The sequence below is a fragment of the Mixophyes fleayi genome, chromosome 1 (assembly GCF_038048845.1).
Source record: "Mixophyes fleayi isolate aMixFle1 chromosome 1, aMixFle1.hap1, whole genome shotgun sequence".
Taxonomy (NCBI): domain Eukaryota; kingdom Metazoa; phylum Chordata; class Amphibia; order Anura; family Limnodynastidae; genus Mixophyes; species Mixophyes fleayi.
The window spans coordinates 44982819-45008385 of NC_134402.1; the positions used below are offsets into that span (position 1 = coordinate 44982819).

Below are 25567 nucleotides of genomic sequence, written 5' to 3' on the forward strand. Positions count from 1 at the left end.
AGTGACCTCTGACCGCTGCTTTCGTCTGACCATCCGCTGCCATCTACGCTGCCTCCTGGCCTGCCCCTACGGTTTTGTATTACAAACTTACACTACATCTGGAGTTAAGTCCTGGGGGCATCTGAGTACCGGTGAGCGTATAAAGCTCTATGGGAAAGGCGGCTGCTAAAGGTGAAGACCTCTGCCAACTAGTTCTGTGAGTTTGTGAACAGACCGTCAGTGTAACAATATACATATATATGTATATATATATATATATACATATATACACATATATATATATACACATAAATATAAACACATACACATATACATATAAATATATATAATTTATTAATACACGGCATCATAAATAGCCTACTGTAACCATTACTGTATAACAATTTTTTATTTAAATTTTTATTACATTTTTCAACATTTAACCATCCAGGTCTTCAATCTTCCACCTTTACAGCATTTTCCCTAGATTTACTGCAGTTGTTATTTGCAGATCACTGAAGTCTTTACATCATCCCTTCTGATGATTTGCTATGGTAAAATACTCCCAAAATGGACTGTATGTTACAATAAATTTACCCTAAAATTTTAAAAATTGCAATTGTATCTTCATACTTTCCCTGTTTTGAAAATATTGTAGATCAGACCACACAATGTGACATTTTATATGTTCTTTATATTTATAGTTATGTTCCCTTTCTACATGTATTTTGTCTTTTATTAATCTTATAAGAAAATTCACAAGGTGGGTGTAGTTAAATTTGACTGCAACCTTAATGGCTACATTGCCTGGATTTCAATGTATCATATTTAAGGCCTTATTACGCTTTCATAATTTTTCAATGAAGAGATATTATTGTGTCGCTGTGCAAAATTGGAATATCCCTGGTTCCAATAGACAATTGCGTAAAACAGACATCATAGATAATTGTAGTAATCAATTTATGTAAAGTTTAGATGAGGAGAATTTTCACATTGGTTTGCCAATTTTCAGAGCTAATTAAGTAATTAGCAAACACAAAATGTGTGACTCCTAGGCAGCCCTGTGTTAACCATCTGTTTATTTGCAAGAACTGCTGTTGTCTATGTTATTTGAGAAAAAAACCTACCAGATTGTGCAATATGATAATTGCAGAGGGTCGACCATAATCGTGATGGTGACTTAATAGAAGGTTTTTTTTTTTTGTTAAACATGACAATATTGTCATCAACTATTGGTTATTCTATTTTTCAGGTAGAACTAATCATTGTGATGCCTAAGATAGCAATTAATTGGGTGAGTTCTCATTCTTTAAAATCCCCCAAATATATAAATTGATGTTATTACATTAAAAGTTGCAAGAGTCAGGAATTAGGACTGGAAAATACCTACCACAACTAAAAATCAGATAATGGGAAATTCAATCAGCCGCGATTCCGTAGTAGCGTTGCCCATAGAAACTTAAAGCACAATGTCACTACGGAACTTCACGGCTAATTGAATCGATCCCAATGACTATATTAATATGTACTAAAAAATGTACTTTGCCGTCCCCAAATTTATCTGTCAAAGACAACCCCACCAGAAGAGGTGGATTATATACTTATTGCAAATTTGTTTGTTTTGCGAGATTACACTTAGTTGATAAACACATGTAAAGTAAGTGAAAGGATATATATGTCGAAAATTTATCGTTAACAACTTATATGTTCACCATTTAGATTAGACAAATGTAACAGTACTATAGTAATTCTTTAAATAAAGATATATCCTACAATAACATAATAGTTACAACAGTCAAGCATAGCAGATAATGTAATTCCAGCACCTAAATGGCAGCACAGGGACATTTGAGATTAAATCAGTGTCGACGTTTTACACACTGTACACATAAGCAAACATTTTGGCACACATCTGGATATAAACAAACATAAATACAGCTTGTTGTACACAATAACATTTACTACAAAAGGTCTAAAACGTACAGTATGAGTAGAAAACTACAAAAAATATACATAACATACATATAAAGATCAAACATACAAAATATTAAAATCAAAAGAAAAACATAACATCAGTAAAGAGGGAAGGGAAGAGGGGCAGTAGGTATCTGGATAGGAAACAGGAACTGTTCTATTGAATGAGGGATAGAATTTCGGGTTTATTATACCCAATATAAAACCGGTCAATATTCCATGATAATTTCCCTGATGTCTTTATATAGAAACATATAGACATATCGTCAACAGGGGAAGTTTTAGTAACAGGACTTGCCTGCAGTAAGGGAATTATCATGGAATAGTGACTGGTTTGGTATAACAGGCCCGTAAGTTTGCCTGGGCCCATTACTTACCAAACCGTTCCGTATTCCACGATAATTCCTCCTGACTCGTGTCTTATCTCCTGTGCATTTTTTTGTAGTGATGAGCTGCAAATAAAGTAAGATTTGTTAAAGGAGAGATGAAAACAGAAATTATATATAATATATACAGCAAGCGCAGTTAAAGACACCATTTTTAGAAATTTGTCATATGATTTATTTAATGGAGTTACAAAAACACATTGATCATCTTCTGTAAATAAAGACTTTCTGTACATTCTGTGACAAACAGCAGATACTTTGAAGCACCACAATTGTTCTTGTAGTCTTTCCAATGAAGTCTTCTCCTGTGTGAGACAAATATCCCACCTCTCCAGGGGCAAACGCAGGATTTGTAGAGGCTGGTTTCCACACCACGCCACCAGTGGGCGTAACCAGCATGCATGGGGGCGTAGCTATAATATTAGACAGTGCTTGGCTGCTCTCCAACTCTTCCTATCCCTATAATATACATGGGCAATGCTGCATGCACTACTATTAGGTTCACGTAGCTCTCCCTTTTCAAGCAGTGCCATGTGAAGCGGGGGAAGGGTCCAGCCACCTCAATTATACAGTGTCCCAGGCTTGGAGGGGGTTTCCAGGCACTAGGTAACCCCCCTCAGTCTGCCTATGCTCTCCATGTCTGTGAGTAACCCCTTCTCTCTTATCAGACATTTCGTTAGCAGGGGCAGGGCTGACAAATTTTATGCCGGGGGGCAAGTAACCTGTACTGGCCCGTAAGCTGCAGCCCCTCCCTAATTAGTAATTTTAGGTATAACTTCCGCTGGAGAAAATCTGTATTTATTGCTGCCGAAAGGACTTGTTTTCAATTTCCCCTATATATTAATATGCCTGTCGCCAATGATAACCTCTGTTGGCAGAGCCTATCTATCAAGCATTAAGGCAGTACAGCCTGATCTGCTAATACTATCCTTGGATGGTGTTATCATAATAACATTTAAAAAAATGCTTTATTTTTAGTATACAGTATTATTTTTGCCACTGTTGCTCACCAGTGCGGTGCCACCACTTCTGCCATTTGAACTACTGATTTAAAGATCCCCCATCAGTGAATAAGATGTCACGTCAGCCAGGCAGAGGAAGATTTGAAAACAGCAGTTCAAGTGGAAGTAGAGGCGACGGCCTGGTGAGCTACAATGCCGTCCAAAAGAAAAAAATAAACTTTATTAATTTACATAAATTTCATCTGAGTTAAAAAACAAAAACAAAACATTTTTACATATTATAAGTTATGTATTATCTGAATTTTAAATATTTTGCACCTGAAAGGGTATTTTCAGGGGCAGGTCATTACATACCATTTCAGGTGCAGAATATTTAAAATATAGATGACATATAAATTATATTACGAAAAATATTGTCCGTCCTCCGCGAACGTCCTCGCTGGAAAATACCATGCATAGACAGGGTTAGTGGCAGTAGCAGCACAAATACTAGGCCTCCTTAGCAGTACAGGTTCTGTGCTTCAGTACAAGTGGCTTAATTAGTGCCTCAGTCATTTTGATTCAACTACTTTTACTTAAGCATGAATATGCCTAGAACCTGGACTGCTAAGGCTGCTTGAGGAATGGAGTTTTGAGTCACTGTACTAGTCGTTAGTAAAATGCGCTCATAGGCAAATCGAGGGGGGGTTCCTAGTGCCTGGAAACCCCCTTCCGAGCCTGGGGCACTGTATAATTGAGGTGGCTGGACCCTGCTCCTGCTTTACACAGCTCTGCTTGAAAAGGGAGAGCTGCGTGCATGTAACAGTAGTGCACGCAGCATTTCCTATGTATATTATGGGGATAGGAAGGGTTGGAGAGCAGCCAAGCACTGTCTAAAATTATAGTCACGCCCCCATGCATGCTGGTCACGCCCACTGGCGGCGTGGTGTGGTGTAGAGGAGAGTTACACTTTAGATTGGGTCTCTCACTATTAATTAGCATCTTCTGATGTAATGTTTAATATTATCACGCTCACTGTTCCCTCTTAGCTGATAAATCTGGAAATGATAGTGTTAAAAATGCTTCAAAAATTCTGCAGATTTTGAATGCATCCCTTTAGGGACAAGTGTTTATTAGCTTTACTTTTTAACTCTTTCCTTTCCAAGACTGCTCATCTTAGATTAAATGTTGGTCATGCTATAGTTCTAAGATACAAACCTTTTAACCTGCCTCCCTTCTAATCTTTGCTGTTAATCTATTTATTAAAAGTAGACTGTGATGCAAGTGAGAAGGAGGAGGCAGGTTAATGAGCCTTCTCTACTAAGATAAAATGAAAGGTGCTCGGCTTTACAGACAGGAATGGTAAAGTTCTAAAAATTAACTAGGCTCATCTCATTTATTTTAAATACATCAAAATAGTCCTGTTCCACACACAATATAAAGGCTTCACTGCAATATCTGGTAATTCTATCACAGTAGTGAGTCCTGCAACATTTATGTCCTATAGTGTTAATTGCTCCATCTTTGAAATCATAATGTTAAATAATATGTTAATCCATCTCACGACTTACTTGTTTTACAATAGGACTATTGCACACACCTATAACTCTACCAATGCTTTTAACCCCTTTAAAAGCCTTTAGTGAATAAAAGGTAAAGCAGATAACTAGTTGTTTTTTTTTGTTTAAATGCATATTCCTTAAGTAGTGATAATATAATTGGCACCAGTTTTTTATATCCCAATCATAAAGCGCTACTGAATTTGCTGGCACTATTTAAATAATTGTTGATGATGATGATTATTATTGTATTTCCTGCTGCCTTAGCTTAAAAAACAATTTTTATAGTTATCAGCTTCTCTGGAACTCTAGAGAGTTAAAGAACGCATCAACATTACTGAAACAAAGTAAATAAAAACTTCAATCAAATTAAATAGAGATGCTGGGAGTATGTCAAAGTCCAGACTGAGTTTATGCAGTTTGAACTCTCCAGCACATACGTATTGTTATTACTTTTTATCTAGGTAGTGCCAACATGCTGCATGTTGTAACCAGAGGGACCGATTCAATTTACCCCCTGATGTGCCACGGAGTCCTTCCAGAATGGTCGAATGGGCATTCCATGGCGATGCATCATCATGGATTGTGCATCGCACCCCATGGAGGTACACAGGAAGCCACGCCATGTAGGGGTACAGCAGTGATGTTCGGCAGCACATTGCGTAGAATTGAATTCCCCCAGAGAATGTTTATTTTCTCGAATAAGTCCCTGCTCCAGTGGAGCTTACAATAGAATTTCCCTATCACACACACATATAGAACCTTGATCAGATTGTAACCAAGTACTATAAAATAAATAGGTTAGAAATAACCTGAAATATACTTGTTTTCTTTCACTAGTAGGCATCAGAAAATGAATCATAATAATTTGCAAATAACTGTATTATCAATTAGGGAATATCAGTTTTGAAAAATAATTTTGTGTGGAGTTCTCCTTTAACTGAGTGTAACAGATTCTGGATACTTCTACTATTAATCTTGATTAGCGCTGGCTTACCTGAGGTGCGGAGTCTAACGATCTCCCCTGTGTTCACCAAGAACCGCCGCAAGGCGGGGTGGCTCCGCTGCCAGGAGTCGCAGGTCACGGTCCTCAGGTTCGCCCCAAGATGTAGTACAGCGGAGTGGAGCGGAGGTTGCGGAGGTTGCGGAGTCAGACAAGCCGGTTCGGTACACAGGAATGTGATTTGCGAGAAGGTGGGTACTCTAGGATGGCAGCCATAAAGAACAAAAAAGGGGGAGTTAGAGATGGCCTCATGGAAATGGTTGTTATGGGCGAACTCGGCCCAAGGGAGAAGGTCCACCCAGTTATCTTGGTTACTTGAGATAAATATTCTTAGAAACTTCTCTAATTCTTGGTTAGTTCTCTCTGTAGACCCATTGGACTGGGGATGATATGCGGAAGAAAAGTCAAGCTTAATTCCGGACTTATTGCAAAAAGACCTCCAAAATTTTGATATAAACTGTGATCCACGATCGGAAACAATATGTTGAGGACAGCCATGGAGGCGAAATATTTCTTTAATAAAAATATCGGCTAAGGAGGAGGAAGAAGGAAGGCCTTTAAGAGCAATAAAGTGGGCTGTTTTAGAGAAGCGATCCGTGACCACTAGCACCACAGTACAGGATTTGGAAGGAGGAAGGTCTGTGATAAAGTCCATTGAGATCTGTGACCACGGGTAATCAGGAATGGGTAATGAGAGCAAACATCCATAAGGCTTTTTCCTAGAGGTCTTGTGTTGAGCACATTTGGAACAAGCGGAAACAAATCTCCTCACATCGTCCAGTAAAGAAGGCCACCAGTAACTTCGGGACAACAAATCCCAGGTCTTGCGGATGCCGGCATGCCCAGAGAAGAGAGAGTGATGAGCCCAGCTAAGGCGTTGAGTGCGTAGATGTGGCAAGATGAATGTTTTGCCCGGAGGGCAACCCTTGCTCAGGTGTGTAGTTGCCAATACTTGGCAGGGGTCTACAATGAATTTATTGTCTTCCAAGCGTTCCATGTCGGCTGGATCAAAAGAGCGAGATAAGTCGTCTGCCTTCGTATTCTTGGACCCAGAGTGAAAGGTGATGTTGAAATCAAAGCGTGAGAAGAATAAGGACCACCTTGCTTGCCGAGGGTTTAGACATCGGGCAGTACGTAAGTAAAGCAAATTCTTGTGGTCGGTATATATGGTGATTGGAAATTGCGCCCCTTCTAGTAGATGTCTCCATTCGGAGAGAGCCAGCTTGATAGCCAGGAGCTCTTTGTCGCCAATCCCATAATTCCTCTCAGCAGGTAACAAGCAACGGGAAAAGAATCCGCAGGTTGAAGTTTGCCAGAAGGGCTTCGCTGTGACAGTACAGCCCCAGTACCAACGGAAGAGGCATCTACCTCCAGGACAAACGGACGTGAACAATCCGGCTGTTGAAGAATGGGTGCAGATGAGAAGAGAGACTTTAATAATATAAAGGCTTGGATAGCCTCAGTGGACCATATACTAGCATCAGCAGATTTACGGGTCAATGCCGTGATGGGAGCCACAAGAGAAGAATAACCTTTGATAAATTGACGATAATAATTGGAGAATCCTAGGAAGCGTTGGGTGGCCTTAAGACCAGAAGGTTGGGGCCAGTCAAGTATGGCTTTCAATTTGGTGGGGTCCATCTGCAGACCGATGCCAGAAATAATATATCCCAGGAAAGGAATTTGTTTCTGCTCGAAGGTGCATTTTTCTAATTTGCAAAACAGATGATTTTCCCAGATACGAAAGAGGACTTCCAGTACATGACTGCGATGAGAAATACTAGATCTTGAGAAAAGATGAGGATGTCGTCCAAGTAGATGACTATGGATTGATACAAGAGGTCTTGAAAAAGCTCATTCATAAAGCCCTGAAAGATGGCCGGGGCATTGCATAACCCGAAGGGCATGACCAGGAATTTAAAGTGGCCGTCTCGGGTGTTGAACGCCGTTTTCCATTCATCCCCCTCCTTAATGCGTATGAGGTTATACGCTCCTCTGAGATCAAGTTTAGAGAAGATGGTGGCACCCTTAATCCGGTCAAACAATTCGGAAATCAGTTCCAGAGGATACCGATTTTTAACGGTAATGGCATTCATGCCTCTGTAATCTATGCAAGGACGGAGGCCCCCATCTTTCTTTTTTACGAAGAAGAAGCCAGCCCCAGCTAGGGAGGCAGACTTGCGTTTGAAGCCCCTTTTTAGATTTTCTTGGACGTACTCCTCTATAGCCTTAGACTCCGGGAGGGAAAGGGGGTAAACACGGCCCCTGGGAATGAGTTTACCAGGTATCAGATCAATGCCACAATCCCAGATTCTGTGAGGAGGAAGTCTAGTGGCCTCTTGTTGACAAAAAACATCAGAGAAGGTTTGGTATGGTTCAGGCAAAAGAGTCACAGGAAATTCTTGGGAACGTCTGGGACTATTCGGAGGAACCACTTTCTGAAGGCAGTGAGAGAAGCAGGACTGTCCCCAGGACAATATGTGACCTAATCTTTAGTCTAAGTTGGGGGAGTGGAGACGAAGCCATGGAAGTCCTAGGATGACTGGGTTGGTAGATTTCTGAATTACTAGAAAAGAAATCTTCTCCCGATTAAGCGCTCCTATCTGAAGCAGGAGGGGAATGGTGCGTACCAGAATGGACCCCTCAGGAATTCTTCCCCCATCAATGGCCAGCAGAGAGATGGGTTGTTTCAAAGCTTGTGTGGGAATAATGAATTGTTTAACTACTGCGGCAGAGATGAACTTTCCTGCGGCTCCGGAATCAAGAAGGGCCGACTGCGGAAAAGTCTTTTGTCCTAACTGAAGGGAAATGGGAATAGACAGGCAATCATTACTACCAGGAACTGACTGACACTGAGAGAAGAGGCCCAACAATACAGCTCCTGAACTCGTTAGGCCCTGTCGTTTCCCGGGCGTTTAGAACAAGAACTCAGAAGATGGCCGCTCTCCCCACAATATAAACACAACTTGTTCCAAGATCTCCTCTCCCTTTCTTCGGCTGACAGGCGGGTCCTCCCCAGTTGCATGGGCTCTTCTGGAGGAAGAACAGGGGTTTGGAAGTTGGGGGCCAAGCGAATCATACTACGCCGAGACTATTCCTTCTCGGAATTACGTTCCTTAAAACGCAAATCGACCTTGACACAGAGAGAGATAATATCATCCAAAAACGTAGGGAGTTCCTGAGATACCAGCTCGTCTTTGATCCGGTCTGAAAGGCCCTGCCAGAACGTAGCTACTAGGGCCTCATCGTTCCAGCGAAGTTCAGAGGCCAAAGTTCGGAAGTGGACCGCATACTTTCCCACAGACTGGTTTCCCTGGAGGAGACGTAATAAGCCGGAAGCGGCATTGGACACCCTTCCTGGCTCAACAAATATTTTCTTGAAAGTGGACAAAAAGACGCTGAAGTTATATAGAATGGGATCATCCCTCTCCCATAAAGGGGAAGCCCATGCTAAGGCTTGACCGGACAATAAAGAAATCACATAGGCCACTTTCGTTTTTTCGGAAGAGAAGTTCCCTGGTAATAGCTCGAATTGTATGGAGCATTGATTTAAAAATCCTCTGCAATATTTGGGGTCCCCATCGAACTTGGGTGGGTTAGGTATTCGTAACTGGAAGAAGCCGCTGCTACGGCCTGAGGTTCAAGGGCCACTGCCGGCCTAGGTGGTCCACCAGCCACTAGGGTGTTCTGGACAACATCCAACCGGGTAGATAGACTATTGAGGAATTTTAAAAGTTGCTCTTGGTTAGCCTCTTGCTTATCCATCCTTCCCACTAAATGCTCCAACAGATCTTTAGCTGCGGCATCCATGGTCAGAGCAAACTGTAACAGATTCTGGATACTTCTACTACTAATCTTGATTAGCGCTGGCTTACCTGAGGTGCGGAGTCTAACGATCTCCCCGGTGTTCACCAAGAACCGCCGCAAGGCGGGGTGGGCTTCGCTGGCAGGAGTCGCAGGTCGCGGTCCTCAGGTTCGCCCCAAGATGTAGTACAGCGGAGTGGAGCGGAGGTTGCGGAGTCAGACAAGCCGGTTCGGTACACAGGAATGGAGTCAGGCAGAATCAGGAGGCAACTAGGGGTCAACAAGCCAGGTTCGGTACACGGGTCACAAGAACAGAAGAATGGTCAGCAAGCCGGGTCGGTACACAGGGATAGGAGAGCCAGAGTAGTCAAACAGGCAGAGATCAGCACACAGGAAGACACTGGAGACTGGAAGACACAGCAATCCACGAAGTACAGGAGCCAGGAACAGGTAAGTGTTGCTCTGACACTCAGCGAGTGTCAGAGTGAGGTTTTTATCCTGACAGGGATTCAAAATCCCTGCCTCTAGGTTGTGGTCATGTGACCGCCTCCGGGTGCAGTCACGTGGTCTAGGATGCGGAAGTGCGGCTTCCGGAGCGGCGGAGAAGGTAAGTCCCTTACACTGAGCTCACTTGCATTAAAAGGTCTTAAACACAAGCAGCCTTACATAATAATAATATTCACAAATATATACATTGCCAGAACATATTTCACATTATATTCAAAATAACTGTGTACTGATTACAAACTATTATTCTACATTAACAGCCATTGTAGGCTGAGAAGAGGCTGCAGTGTTCTTCAATGGGTATACTGGACAGGAAGTGTGCTGTGTGGAGGGAACAGGAAGTGTGCTGTGTGGAGGGAACAGGAAGTGTGCTGTGTGGAGGGAACAGGAAGTGTGCTGTGTGGAGGAAACAGGAAGTGTGCTGTGTGGAGGGAACAGGAAGTGTGCTGTGTGGAGGAAACAGGAAGTGTGCTGTGTGGAGGGAACAGGAAGTGTGCTGTGTGGAGGGAACAGGAAGTGTGCTGTGAGGAGGAAAATATATCACACCACTAACACAATTTTATCTAACATATTTTGAGTTTTGAAAATCTCCTGAAACTTGTACAAATGTGTTTGGCAGTTTTATTACTAGGTTTTTTTTTTCAATATAAGAAAACTTTCATGTTAGAGTTAGTGCTCCTTTGATGGCTGATTGTTGCTTTAGATAGTGATCAGCCTGGGAGAAGTTTGGAAGGAAGAACAAGCAGGAGGGGACTATACATAATTCATTGGTCACCAAATACTTGTCTTACAACCAATTACATGCAGCCAGGAACTCCCATTCTGCAAGCGCTATGGAAAATGCTGGTGCTATATAAATTATTATTATTATTATTATAAATAATAATAATAATAATAATAATAATAATAATAATTCAGTCTTCAGATGTCTCCCAGACCAATCACTGTCAAAAGAAAGAAACCTCTGTTAATGGGATTAATACATGACATCGGCACATGCTCAGCAGACCATGAGCTGGCAGATCTTGCACGCCAATATCAAACAACTTGTCTTTTTGCAGAGATCAATGGTTCATCCAGTTACTACTACTGCTACTAATGATAATAATAATAATACTCTACCCCCCCCCCATTTTAAATGTGAATCCTGTCAATAACCTCCCAGGCCTGTTAAGAGCTGTGACCCGCCCTTTGCAATATAATGCCAAAGGTTCTGAAATACAAGACATGCCCATGATGGACGTGGCTCCGCCCAACGTGACGTTGCCAAGCCCTAAGTAAAATGTGACCATGTTTCCTTTTTCTTGTTGCCCGATTCCCAAACTTTAAATGTCGGGAGATATGCCTTATGTCTAAAACTTATACTGGGCATAGGTATGGACTTACAGGTGCAGGGAACGTAGACCAGAAATACTGTTTAAAACATGACAAAAAGCTATTTTACTGCCACTTCTAGTGCAATATTTGCTGTTGCTGGAAAAGGTGGATAAGCCCCTGCAAAAATCCTGACCTTGCCCATGTTAGATGCTAGGGATGTGTGTTGCTGCAACATCCCTTCAGCTCTATCAGAGGCTGTGACCAACAGATAAAGTAGTCTTTATTGCAAAATTTAAAAGGAAACGCCACTCAGATTTTGACTAATTAAGTTATTATGACGTTTATTACAATTTACTGGAATACATGCTGATACTTAAACTCGGATTTCTGCATGTAATAGCTTAAAATGCATTGTTGTTGCTATTAAATTGAATCTCCTTAACAACCCCTGGAAACAGTCAGTGCAGTCCATTGTTTGTTTCTATGGTAACACAGCTAAGGGGTGTCAGTTTTTAGCAACCTATCTGTCAAATGGCAGCAACAGTGTGTTTCTGCATGCTAAGTATGTAATTTCAGGAGTTAGCCTTGTTAGTTGTACTTGGTATACTGATTTTAATGAGAAATCAGCATTTTTAAGTGGAGTTAGCTTGCATAGCTCACTGATCAGCTACAATTTGATAGATTGAGTTGCTATTTTGTCCAGTGAAGTGCAAGGAAGTTAGATGAGAAATTATATGCCATGTACACCATGGTGAACCGCAGAAAATGCAATGACGTCTAATACATTCATTATTAGCTTTACAATATCCATTCTGACAACATTATTTTAAGACCTTCTAAAGTCCTGATTTCTTTTTTTTCTTACCTCTGACATCCCTTCTCAATTTAGACACAGGTAGAAATTAGAGAAACGTTACCTCTTAAACTGCTTGTCATTTAAATGAATACTAGTGAGAAAAATAATCTAAATTATAAACAATATTTCTTTAAAACATCTGAATTTGTTGTCTAAGTTTGAACCTACAGTAGGAACTCTAAGATAGAAAGTGTTGCAGCCTCAGGGTTTAAATAACATATTAAAGGTCATTTACGCATGGCAAAAGTGGAAAACAGTACAAATGCTCTTTTGTGAGAACACGTGCCCACATTTGCATAAGAGAATCACTATCCAAGTTGCAGCAACAAAATTTTATTTTGCAGGACTGGATTATTTAAAGCAGATAGAGGGTTGTAAAGGGGGAAATACAAGGCAGTATAGGAAAAGATGGCTTTGAATTCTTGGCCTCATCAGAGGCCCTGGAGATCATCAATATCAGTCTCATCACTGCATTTATGATAGGAAGAGTTTTACATTTTTAATTAGTGGTTTTGCAAAAAAGCACATTTCTAGGCATGCTTCGACCCATGTAAAAAGAAACTTGTGGTCCTAAGGCAATAGTAGGTTGGATCTTTCTACTATTCCCACCCTGCATCTTTACAGGTTAATCTTTCCAGCCATGAAACTAGGAGCAGAATGCTTTTACAATGGAGTGAAGTGCACCAGGAAATGCGCTTGGCGGACCAGTAGACGCACTTGGGCACACAAAGCAGCTTTGCAGATCTGCATATTTTGCGGTTCGTAAATGACCCTCATTGACACTTACAGGTACTTGACTTGACAAGTTGAGGTTTGCAGCTGGTATCTTCTTCTTAGTGTAAGTGCTGTTTGTATTGTTTCCCGTACTGCTGGTGGAATTTTTCCTTTTCCGCCTTTTGGTGGTCGCCGGTCTTGTAGGCTCTGCTGTAGAGACAGAAGAATACAGCTTTCTTGTTAATGTTGTTCAAGCAGCTGCTTGTGTGAACGTGCATAATGTAGGGATCAGTGACCCCACACTCAGTGCTTTCCATTGTGCGTTCTTGAAGAAAACATGGTCACAGTCACATGAAGAAGAAATGAAAGGAAATACTATTCATTAATAGGGACTCACTATTACTACTGTATATATTGTACATACTTAACCCATTATGATATATCACTTTGCTATACTCATTGTTCCATTTAACAATATGAAAGTTGTTCCAAATATTGTTTCTCTCCTCTGGGGATGTTTCCACCTCTCTGCACACCCAGGTGCTCTTCTAGGTTATGTAGACATCTCAGCAGGGGATAGGCTGGCCTGGGGAACAGGGGGGCATCTGCCCCTTTGGCCGCTACCATAGTGGACTACCTTGGGCTGGGTCACTGGGCCACCTGCATTTTTTTCATTTAAAATAGGCTGCTGAGTCGAGTCTGTCCCCTCCGGGCTAAAGCTTGCCAGCCCTCCCCTGTTCAGGAGTGCAGGGGATAGGCGCTACGTAGACCATCCAGATGAATCGGTATATCGCCGAGGCGTTTAGTGGAACCCATCAGCTTCAGCTTGGAGATAATCTCAAATATTTGTTAAATAGCTCTAATAGCTCATCTCTAATATGTTTTCCCTATTGTACTTGTTAATCCCATTCCATTCAACATATCAGATTTAAAAGGTGATTCATGAACGGTTTATATTTTATCTCTCTTTTTTTGGTGTGTTCATTTATAATGCCAAATCAGGATGGAAGAACAATAAATAATAATAATAATAATAATAATAATAATAATAATAATAATAAAAAAAAAAAAAAGATTTGATTGGAGGTTGGAAATTAATGCAGATCCACTAAACGGGTAAAACTGACACCTCTAGTAACGCAACCCATAGAGTGCTGAGAGAGCAAACACCGGCTACAGCTCAGGTAGTTAGGAGAGACGTGGTCCCCTGCATCACTTTGCTATGGGGCCTGTAATGTTTAGTTCCACCACTGACCCTATGGATCCAATATCTAATATATAACCTCCTATTCAGCTGTTTGTTTACTTTTATTATTGCTATCTATCCAGTTCCTTCCACTACGATATCTACTACATACCCATGGCAAGAATGACTGGGTAAGATTGAATTCATAATGTTAGAACGTAAAGAAGGACATGTTTGGTATCGATGTGATGTGTCAGCTGACCTACCTGGTGGTGCGACCATCCGCTGCCATTTTTGAAACAGACAGGTTTTCAGACAGTCTCGAGGACTTAGATTATACGTTTTATGTCTTGACATTAATTCTTGCATTGGCTCCAGTATTACACACAACTAAAACAAAACACAAATTCAATACACTTTATTCAACATGGCATTAACATTATTACACACAGTGTTTAATGTATGTTTCCCTAACATTATTTGCTTTTAGCCCCTCCCCCTGCTAGGAAATGCCAAACTTCACGGCATTTCATAACAGGGGGCAGGGCTTAGTGATGCAAAATCGCAGCATTAAGCCCCACCTCCATCACTCTCGGGAGGATGCTTACACTTCCAAAATTGGGGTGCCTCCCAGAAATTCCGGGATAGTAGGCAAGTATGTGTGTGAAAACCTAATTTGTCCATATGGGAAAACTTTCAAAGAAAATGCAATTTTATAGAATAATTTCACCTTTTTATGCAATTTCTCAAAAATTCCCTTCTCCTCTTGCTCCCTCTTACTTAAACTATGGGGGTCCAACCTCCTGGTCCCCTTTCCCTTACAATTTTGGTCCATGATGAATCAGGCCCCCACCAAGGAGGGCCCAATGCTAAAGAAGCAGAGCGCTAGCAAGCAGAGTGCTAGGTCGGCTCTACTCCCGTTATCTTCTGGTTGCTATGCTAAGTACTGGCGCTGAGACTCCAAACATCAGCCACCTGAAATGGAGACATAGCGCTCTTCTTGCAGTCTACTTATAAACAAGACACCTGATTTCATTATGGATCTCAGTCATGCGAAGAAGGGGGGGCGGGCACCACAATTTATTTATGTCATAATAGATGGAAGGTGTAACAGTATGATATGTGTGATCTATAAATAATATAGAACAGTAAATGCGAAATACATATTTTAATAAGGATCACCTCCTATAATAACGTTTTCACCTCCCCTCGCATTTATTCTTTGTTTAGTTTGCATTATAGATATCAGAGGTCAGTGTCTGTATCGCTGTCCATAAAGAGCGTTAGCCAATGAATACAATCTCTCCGTAGTAGGCAACATACTAAAAAGGCGAAGCGTCACAACAAAAATATGCAAATTTGTTCTATCAAAGTCTATCAAAGGAAATTCATGATAGACTGTTCTTACAAGTGAAATCAAGTTATCAAGCATGGAAATGAATGTTAGATGCAAAATAACAAATATAATACATTAGTCTACTGTGACTTTCGCTGATGTATAAAGCTCTTGTAATTCAAGGGTTATAGTGTAAAACACCCCTAAGTATGAAAGGGTTACGTAGAGAGAAAAACAAAACTATATAAAAATAATAATAATTTGAAGACAAAATTAAATATACAATTGCTTAATACATTACTACAAGGTAATATAGTCACCTATTTACTGTGAGTACGACAATGAGATCGCACACTGTGATAATGGCTGCAGACTGCTACCACTGTCTCTTTGGGATTTTAAACTTTTCCCTTTTCTAACACTTGGTTCTATGACAGTTCTTAATTAGCAAGAAATATTCTCTGTTCATGGAAGATTTCAGATCAAGACTAATGCAGACTAGAGCACGCAGTGGCTATTGAATATACTGTGACAAAACAACTCCCATTCAATGTCATAGTTTTTACAGTTAAGGATTTTTTTTTCTTGTTGAAATATGGTGGTCATACAGCTGTGAAGCCTGCTCTGCAAATGACACATTAGCAGCATTTTGGTGAATATAAAATATCATCTCAACGCAGTCATAAAACAGACTGATGTTTCATGACCGGGGCTAGGCTGTAAGTACCTAGGAAACAATACGTATTTTGTCCTGGGTAATGCTATTGGCCCAGAGACCTTCTATATCTCTTGTTACAGTACAGTAACAGGTCAGGGGCACTGACATGAGAATGGCACATGATAGACTTTTCTTACAAGTGAAATCAGGTTATCAAGTACTACGTGTCCAGGCTGTGAGACACATTTCATAACTGTCTGGTTATACTAGATACAGTTTAATATTGATCTCAGTCTGTAGAAGAGGGTTGTTCTCACTTCTCAATAACGCTTCCTAGAAACTGGGCACCAGCCGTAATAGGAAGGTCAGGATTTTCCCTAAAAAGTGGGCACCTCTCGTAAGTTAAGTCATGTGATCAACCCTCAACAAGCTAATGCGTAGCTGGAGAATAACGTTATCCATCTAATACTAAGAGTATATGCCAAAGATCAAGGGAGGAAACACAGCAAAAGTGGTCTACCTGTCAAAAATGCAAATGGGCTCCCGGCAAGGTCTCTTACCTTAAGCCTTGGTAGCAACTGTCAGTAAATTTGATGACAGTCATTAAAAGTAACAAAAAGTTGATCAGACAGTAAAAAAAAATAATTTACATTTATTATTATATTAGTAAACTGAAAACTCCAAACACCTGATGGGTCATTTGAACCTGTCCAGGGTTGCGATCCCCCTATTTAAACTGTATTATCTATCTCCCTTGTAATTTAGAATGCTCACAATTCCATTTTAGTACATTTTCACATTAAATAATGTCAGTAAAAATGTATTCTTTGGAATATTTTCAATAAATTGTCTGTAAAAAATATTTAAGAGGGCGAGATACTAAAATTGAGCCCAATCTGTTGACTACAAAACGAATTATCCTTTTTTCAACATGATGCCCATTTTCTTCTCCTGCCAAATGTAACCACTAGATGGCAGGATTGAGACATCTTCAGTTTCAGAAGGCAACACACACTAATCCCCAATAAACTGTTCTTGTGTCAGAAATAATGCTGCTATTTGAAATAGAAAAACATTGTCTTCAAGCACTGGAATTAATTATACCACAAAAAAAAAAGACAAAAAAAAACTCTGCTATGCAAAATACTGCAAGACAAAAACAGATTAAATTCACAGAGATTCACAAAGCCTTTCCTCAGTGCATGACGCATAATGCAGTGCAGAGTCTATGATGCAGAGCATAAGGTAGTGTTCCAGGTTTTGTGTCCATACCCATTTCTCATTTTGTATAGAAAGTATGTAGAGTTAGCCTGATTTCTGAGAGTGCAAGGAACACAGAAATAACAGATCAGGGTTCCCATTCTCTGAAGCAGAAAACTGTGACAACCACATGATAAGCTTTTTTTGTATATAAACGCAATCCATAGTGCAATATAATGCTGTATATGTCCATTGTAATTGTTTCTGATAATGTACTGTACATGTATTAGTAATATGTATACTAATTTAAATATGGCAAAATATATCTATTTTATTATGATATGTGATTCTCATCTATCTATCTATCTATCTATCTATCTATCTATCTATCTCAGAGGGGCACACTCCCTCCTTCCAACTCTTTTTATCAGCCAGGGGAAACTTTCATTCCTCTAAAAGCAAAGTAATCCTGATCGGCAGACCATTTTGGTGAAAATGTAGGTGCACCTGTGCAAACCGTGGCGCACAGCACCACCAAACGGGGTTTTACGTTCCGCCTCTGCCTTTCTGAGCTCTGTAAATGAAGCTCTGTCTTTTTGTTTTGTTAAATTATGACATTCTCAAATATATTATGTTGTTGCTTCTATTATCAGTGATGGAAGTGGGGGGTGTATACGGTGGTATGCAATACTACTACTTATATTGCCTACATTGTAAAACTATACAATTCCATTAACTTACATTTTCCATATTGCCACTTCTAAATGTATACATTATACTATTATTTTGTCACACATATGTCCTCCACCTGTTTATCTTTAACCTAGTTGCACAACTTGTGCTGTTGCACAAATGTGTAACACTGTTTGCCTCCTTTCTTTGTGGATTGCCAGCTAAATACCTTCCGTGTTATATATAGTATTTCATGTAAAAAAAAAAAAAAAGATCGAAATGCATCTGGATATTCCAATACGGACAGAACCGCACTACTGTTCTGTGTTCTTTTTTAAAACGTAACTTGCTTAAAAGCTGCGTTCAGACTTGAATCGGGCCCTATGTATTCAGAGATGAATCGTGCCCTATGTGTTCAGACTTGAATTGGGCCCTATGCGTTTAACGGGGGCACATGTAAATGTTTATTGTTTGTTTATTTAGATAAGGCCCCAATGTTTATATTAATGCTCCTTTCTTGATATTTTGCTTTTGAGATGACTCAGGCCGATAGTCGTCCACTTCTGACCACCTTTACCAACAATGCCTAATAATGTTCTAGGTGGTTTCTGTTAGATTATTATCAGACTTGTTTTAAGGCCACATGCTAACATATCAGGCAAGTTTTTCAATTAAACAGGGCATTCGGGAACTGTTCAGAAGTTTTTTACTGACATAATATTCAGTGGGGAAGGGCTGATTACTGTCACACAAAAGCGCTTAGAATGTAGAAATTGTGCATATAAAAGGGTTTTGTGGCTGTGAGGAAACTGGAGCAAAAGTGAGATTTGTATTTGCAACTGGTAAATGATGCATCAAACAAACAGGGTGGGACTTAATGAGAAAATGGGTGGATTTTGAACAAACGTGGTAATTTTGGGCCTCATTTAGAGTCGGACGCAAAGTCCATTTCAGGCGCATCCTGCACATTTCCACTGACGAGCATGCGCAGTAAGCAACAGTTCCCTGCAGTTCCATCTGCTTTTCAGACGCAGTGTACACTTGCGACAGCTTGCGTCTCACTACGAGGGAAAGGGCGGAACACAGAGTTCTGTAGGCGTGACCGTGAATAATTCAGATACTGTGGGCGTCTATCGACAAATACTACCCTAGTCGGATAAAGATGCAGACGGAACACACGTTAAAACAAGACTGAAAAAGTGCGGCAGGAATTAGGTGGCGCAAGTACTTAGGTAGCTGCAGGAACTGGTCGCAGCTTGATATGGTATTACGATTGGGACGCAACTAAGGTTGCATGCCACTCGTAATACCCTACCAAGCTGCAGCACACTCCCACTGCTGCTCTTTTATGTACATCTTAGACGCACATTGCGTCCGACTCTAAATGAAGCACTGGGTGGGACTTCTTTTCTGCCGCCTTCCTGTCTTCCTGTAAGTATATAAATCAAGTTATATGCAATATTATTACTATTTAGTTTAAGCACCCCTCACAAACACACATGTGACGTGTACTTTAAAATGTTGGAGTGCCTGCATATATTTTCCATACGGTTAAATTACCTTATAAGCATATTGATATTTAACAAGGTGTCAATTTATTTAGCATGGTCTGTCTGTAGTATAACATATTTTACCAGTAAAATCAAATTCTTAAAATGCTTTTAATGCAAAAATGATAAACGGGGTATATGTTTTAACTAGGGTACACCAAATCCAAATGTTAGAATTTGGTTGAATACTAAATACTTTTAGAAAAGGATATTTAATATCATTGCTTAAAAGGTACAAATTTTCACTACAACTATAGCAACCAAATGGCAATTAGCTTTTACCTGTGTAAGTTACACAATGAAAAGAAATGTCTGATTGGTTGCTATGATTTTAGTGCAGATTTGCAGCTTTGAAAAATGTTTGTAAATACCCCACATTGAATCATTTTAGTAAAACATTTTGCCAAATATCATACATCTAATTTTCATTTTCATTAAAATTAATTAATTTACATTAAAAATAAAAATGGACATAAATGCTAAACTATTATCTTTAAATGTAGGGCTTATACGTAATTACAGTAGCCATTAAAATTGTCAGGAATTCAGGATATAAAAGGGGAGTAGTTACACTCATATGGATGCTTGGCAAGCACTTTTTTAAATCTGGAATCAATCAGATTTTCACAAAAGAAAATGAAGTCTCTATAATAATAACATGTTTCACGATATACAGAGCTTTGTCAGACATAGAACTATGACCATACTGAATAATGTGAAACGCGTTAATGGTGTGTTTACACTTAATTTTCCTTCTTTAAATATCTGACTGATTCCAAGTTGAATAAAGTTTTCTAGTAAAAGCGTTTCTCTTCCTTTTCACATATATTCCAGCAGAAAACAAGATTATTGATCTGCACTGGAGATTTGCCTCCTAAGGATTCTAAAGGCACCAATTTAACACTGCAATTTTGACAGCCAATTAGGTCATTTACACCAAACTTGCCACAAATTGCAGCAAGTTTGGGCTGAAAAGATTGCAGATTCTTATCAACATCCCAGTAGATATCTGTCCAGATGCCTTTGGGATTGCTGGTGAATGATGCGAACGATTACTGTATTTATCTGGGTATATTGTTATTGTCAGACAGCGCTAACAGGTTTGACCATACAGTATTTGTATGTGTATGGTTACAGCTGACGGAAATCTGGCTGCCAGGTGCTTCATGCACACCCACAAATTCCTCAACCAGACCTATTGCTAAGCAATGTGAGCTTGTCCCACTTAAACAAAGTTATAGCCCCCCCCCCCACTGTTATGGTGAGAACCAGCCCCAGGATAGCCAGCCAGGGCTGGTTCTCACTATTAACTAGTTAAGGAAAACCAGCTATGTGAGGCCCCCCTATCATAGTGGGAACCCATAGACGCTGGTCAGAATGTGTCTGGAGCCTCCAAAGGGGCTCCACAAAAACAGCGCGGCCTGACTCCCAAAGACTACCAGTCATATGCTGAAAGGTACTGGGGTTTATTCCAGCACCCCTGTGATGTGGGTAGCAGGGTAATGAATAATATTGGGACACCTGGAGTTACAACTTTGCCACCAGTGGTCCCAGTATAACCCCTATTCCATTATACTAAAATAGTAAAAAAAAGTATATGTATAACACACACGATTGTTAAATCAACTGTTATTAAAATAAAAACTGTTCAAACCCTCATTAAAACTTTATTTGTATTATGAGGGCATCTTGTAATCCAATGAGTATCATTTTTATAGCCCATGGGATTCTTTGTGTAATACACTAGAAATGTCCTTGGTTTGTAATACAATGGGAAATGCCCTTAATTTGTAATCTAAGGGATCTTCTTTTTTATAATCCACATGAAATGTTATTTATTTGTGATCCACAGGAATGAATCTTCTTGTAATCCAAAGGATTTCTTCTTCTTGTAATGTGAGAATGTGTTTCACCTTTTTTGGTAGATTAGAGCCCTTCCAATTTATTTTTATACGGACCCACCAATACTTAGCTATGACCCTGCTGCCTTCAATAAGATTCCTGGCAGGAAAAAAAAATAACTAATTCCTATCAAACCCTAATGTCAAATATATTTTGACAGGTTCATGAATTTTTTACATATTCTTTATATTTATGACAGTATTTTTTTTCCAATAAAGTAACTTGAATTACGGGTCTAGTTGTAAAAAATTATCCTTGATAAAAAAAAATCCTTGATTAAATACCTTCCAGACTAGTTGAGATAGGAATAACCTACAAAAGGAAGCATGTAAGATACTGTAGGTCTTGTGGAGCATACATTGCTACAGAGAATGGTAACATTCTATTTTCACTCTGTATATCATGTTTTGTTGAAACAATGAATGTCTGTTACATGTTCCAGCAGAGAAACATGTTGTTTTGTTTTTCACTTGTGAAGTGACGTTTCACTGCAAATAAGGAGAGAGATGGATCGGAGGTGTACAGTATCTGTAGGAAACAGCAAACAGGAAATCGGTATTTCCCTTTCTAACCTCTCGCAGAACAGTGCTCCCTTTTGTTGAGTCACATTTCCTTCCTCTAAGCAGGACAAGCCAGCATGCCCAATTTTTTTTTAAAGTGGTTTAATACAACACAGCCTATGCAGACAGTAATATACAAAGCACCATGAATGTGGAATCTAATAATAATACCGACATCTACAATTTTATAAAATCTTTGTTTTTAAATCATATACAAACACAAAAAGAGAAAGATTTAATAATAACTATATAATGTATGTGTATAGAGTATTAGAAATGTAAGATGATGTGACCTTGAATAATTGGGGTTGCTCTGTTGTTTAGATTGTAATTTCAGATAGACCAAAGTCTTAGGGCTAGATTTACTAAGAATCGTGTTTGGTGGCGTTTTGAAACCGCCACCCATCGCCGGCGGTTTAGTGGTTCAAACTGCCGCATTTACTATAGGGCGGCTTGAGGCTTCAATTTAAAATGACTGTCGATGTATGGCGGATTGAAAAAGCTAAACCGTCAGCGGTGTGGATGAAACCGCCATCAAAACCACCATCCAAAAGACAGGACAGGATAGTTTTAATACCTGCTTCAGAATGGCTTGATAGCTTAAATATGCTGTTTGAACTATTTTCCATTCAGAACATTAGAGAAAGCACCATTGACATTTAAATTATGTTGGCAATCATTATTTATTGATTAAGGGGCAAAATGAATTAAATATTAACTTATGAGGGAATAAAAAATTTCCATTATATTAAGGGGATACAATTATTTGATTATTATATTATTTGGACAATATGTCATGACAAATTGTACAACATAAATAATTATATCCACCATTAACAATCAGTTAATAATATTATATATTCACATTTTCTATATAATATAATGCTATAATAGTGTCCCTTTAAAAAAAAAATATATAAAAAAAATTCTCTCATAAATTAATATTACATTTATTTTGTCCCTTTATCAATAAATAATAATTTTCCAAATGATTAAAATAGCAATGGTGCTTTCTCTTATGTTCTGAATGGCAAAATAGCTCAAACAGCAGCTGTTTCATCAATCTCGCCTATTGCAACCACCTCGTTCATTTTGGCTGTTTGGATGGCTGTTTTTCGGCGGTTTTGAAAACCCCAGCTTAGTAAATGCGGCTGTTTGTATGTTCATCATTGTTAAAATCGGGATGGCGGTTTGTAAAGTGGTGGTTTTGAAAAATGTAATTTCTGGCCGTTTTGACGGCGGTTTGGGCTTTAGTAAATCCGGCGGTTTCAAAACCGCCGGAAAACTAGCCGAAAAGCGGCGGTTTGAGCAAACCGCCCTTTAGTAAATCTAGCCCTTAGACTCATGTCAGGATACCCCATGTGGTGGATATGTGGTGACCATAGAAAACCATAAAAAACTGAAGGGGAGGTTGGGGATTTCTGAGCCAAAGAGCTGTGAGCTAGAGAAGGCGGCATGATTGATGATGTTCACAATGGCCACCGGGTTGGGTACCTTATAGCGATGATGGAAACGCCCAGATGGGTTAACCCCCGACATGATCAGACCAAAGCTGTAATTCCCCACACAGTGCTAATAGCGACAGCTTCAAAAAAGACGTGAAACAATTCCGAGGAATGAAGATCCCGGCAGGCTACAATGACGTCACTTTGAAGGGCCACAATATGATTTGTGCTGTTAAGATGGTAATTTAAGGAGGTGGCAGCTGTTCAATGTTGTTTAGAAAGCCTAGTACATTGTACAGCCGGCACCTCCTTAATCGGTATAATGACTACCCCCGTGGTCACCAATGACCCCTACAATTCCTAAATTCATTTATCAATGCAGAATTCAGAATCTTATCATTCCTATTTAGAATGGCATTTCCTATACTTTTTCTATATTATATTATGCTACATGCCATACATTACCCCTTAGTAAAAGCATAGCCCTTTCAGAAACCAGTAGTAGCTCTAAAAACTAGATTCAAAGGGTGTTTTTCTGCTTTGGTGTACACATTCTCCTCCTCCATACTGCTACACTGAAACCTAGCTGTCCAATGCAGCTGTCCTTTGAACCGACCCCACTTCTGGGACCAATGCAGGAGAGGAGGAAGACAACACAATGGCTCTTATTTCAGTCGGTGCGACAGATCCCTTCTTCCCAGTATTGGTCTCCAACACAAGTGAGTACAGTGGACATTTGTATGACACTAATGGTTGAGGTACCAGGACAAGATCGCTACCAGTGTATTAGTCAAGGGAAAGGGAGCTGTGTAAACCACTCCAAAAAGTTTAAAACCCCTTCATTTAACTTGTTCATTCTTAAAAATCTGTTTCTGCAAATCATTTCTTAAGGAAACTCTGTTCCTGCCTATTCTCACTTATCTGCATCGCTGACTAAGTAATTGTTTTGTGTAATTTTCCAGTAAGCAATGTGAAAATATATTATATATTTGGCTAGACATTTTGGACCTCATTTACAGTGACAAGCAACCCAACAAAGGTACAGATTTGCTCCTATACAAACCATGTTGCATGCAGGGAAAAATGCTGTCTGCTTTGGCATGTAGCACACAAATACAGGGAAATTTTATTTATACACTGCAATTTAGAGTTAAACTAGGCAAACCCTCTCCCAACTCTAAATCTTTCCACACAGTTTAAAACCCTTCCCCTTGCAGTGCAACATGGTTTTGCACAGTTGCAAATTTGCTCTTTTTTTATTTTTCTGTTAACTCTAAATAAGTCCCCTATATGTACAATATGATTATCTCTGTCTGCATGTGCTACACTCATATCAAGTGTTGTAGAACATGACTCTGAACATTTCAATGTGTTATATTGTATGAATGAGAGTGGTCATAAAACATAGGATAATGCATTTTCTACTGTAAAATATATGGGTATTAGGAGCCAAATAGAAAAAAGTGGTTAAGTAAATGGGGATGTTGCTGACGCCACAAATTGTAATGTACTAAAAACAAATAGATCAGCATAAAGAACAGACCCCTAAGCATAAAAAAAGTAAGACTGATAAAAATTCATTTTTCAAATTTGTTCACACACTTTGCAAATATATAATCATCACCATTTCAATATAATATATTATAAAATAATATAACATACAAATATGATAATATTCATCCAAATATAATGTTCAGATTAGCATACATATTAAAATACATATCCTAATGAATCAACTATATGTTAGGTGATTGGATTAGTAAAAAAAACCATATAAAATATTTGAAACCTGAAATTAATAGAAAAAATGGTTTCCTGCTATTGTTTTACTTATAATAGACAATAAAATTGTGGCTGTTGACATTATAAATGAACCAATTTTTGTTTTTAGTAACTAGAGCTGATATACCAGTTCCAGTTAATGCTGAAAGTTAACATTTTTTAAAGGTTATTTATGAAAACGCAAATCTACTTTTCAAATGGTAATTTGTGATGTCACGTACCTACTTGTGCTCACA

General features: G+C 39.3%; 1 protein-coding gene across 4 annotated transcripts in view; it reads right to left on the reverse strand.

The window, feature by feature from the left end:
- The window catches only part of LDB2 (LIM domain binding 2), a 271061-nt gene that overhangs the window by 3126 nt on the left and 242368 nt on the right, over positions 1-25567 (reverse strand). For 2 of the 4 annotated variants that reach the window (XM_075194698.1, XM_075194700.1), the window contains exons 6-8: positions 14493-14616; positions 13114-13250; positions 2331-2405 (exon numbers count right to left, since the gene is read on the reverse strand). In XM_075194698.1, the coding sequence (XP_075050799.1) occupies positions 2331-2405; positions 13114-13250; positions 14493-14616 (336 nt within the window). The remainder of the gene's footprint in view (positions 1-2330; positions 2406-13113; positions 13251-14492; positions 14617-25567) is intronic. The other 2 variants (XM_075194699.1, XM_075194701.1) reach the window with 1 other exon arrangement.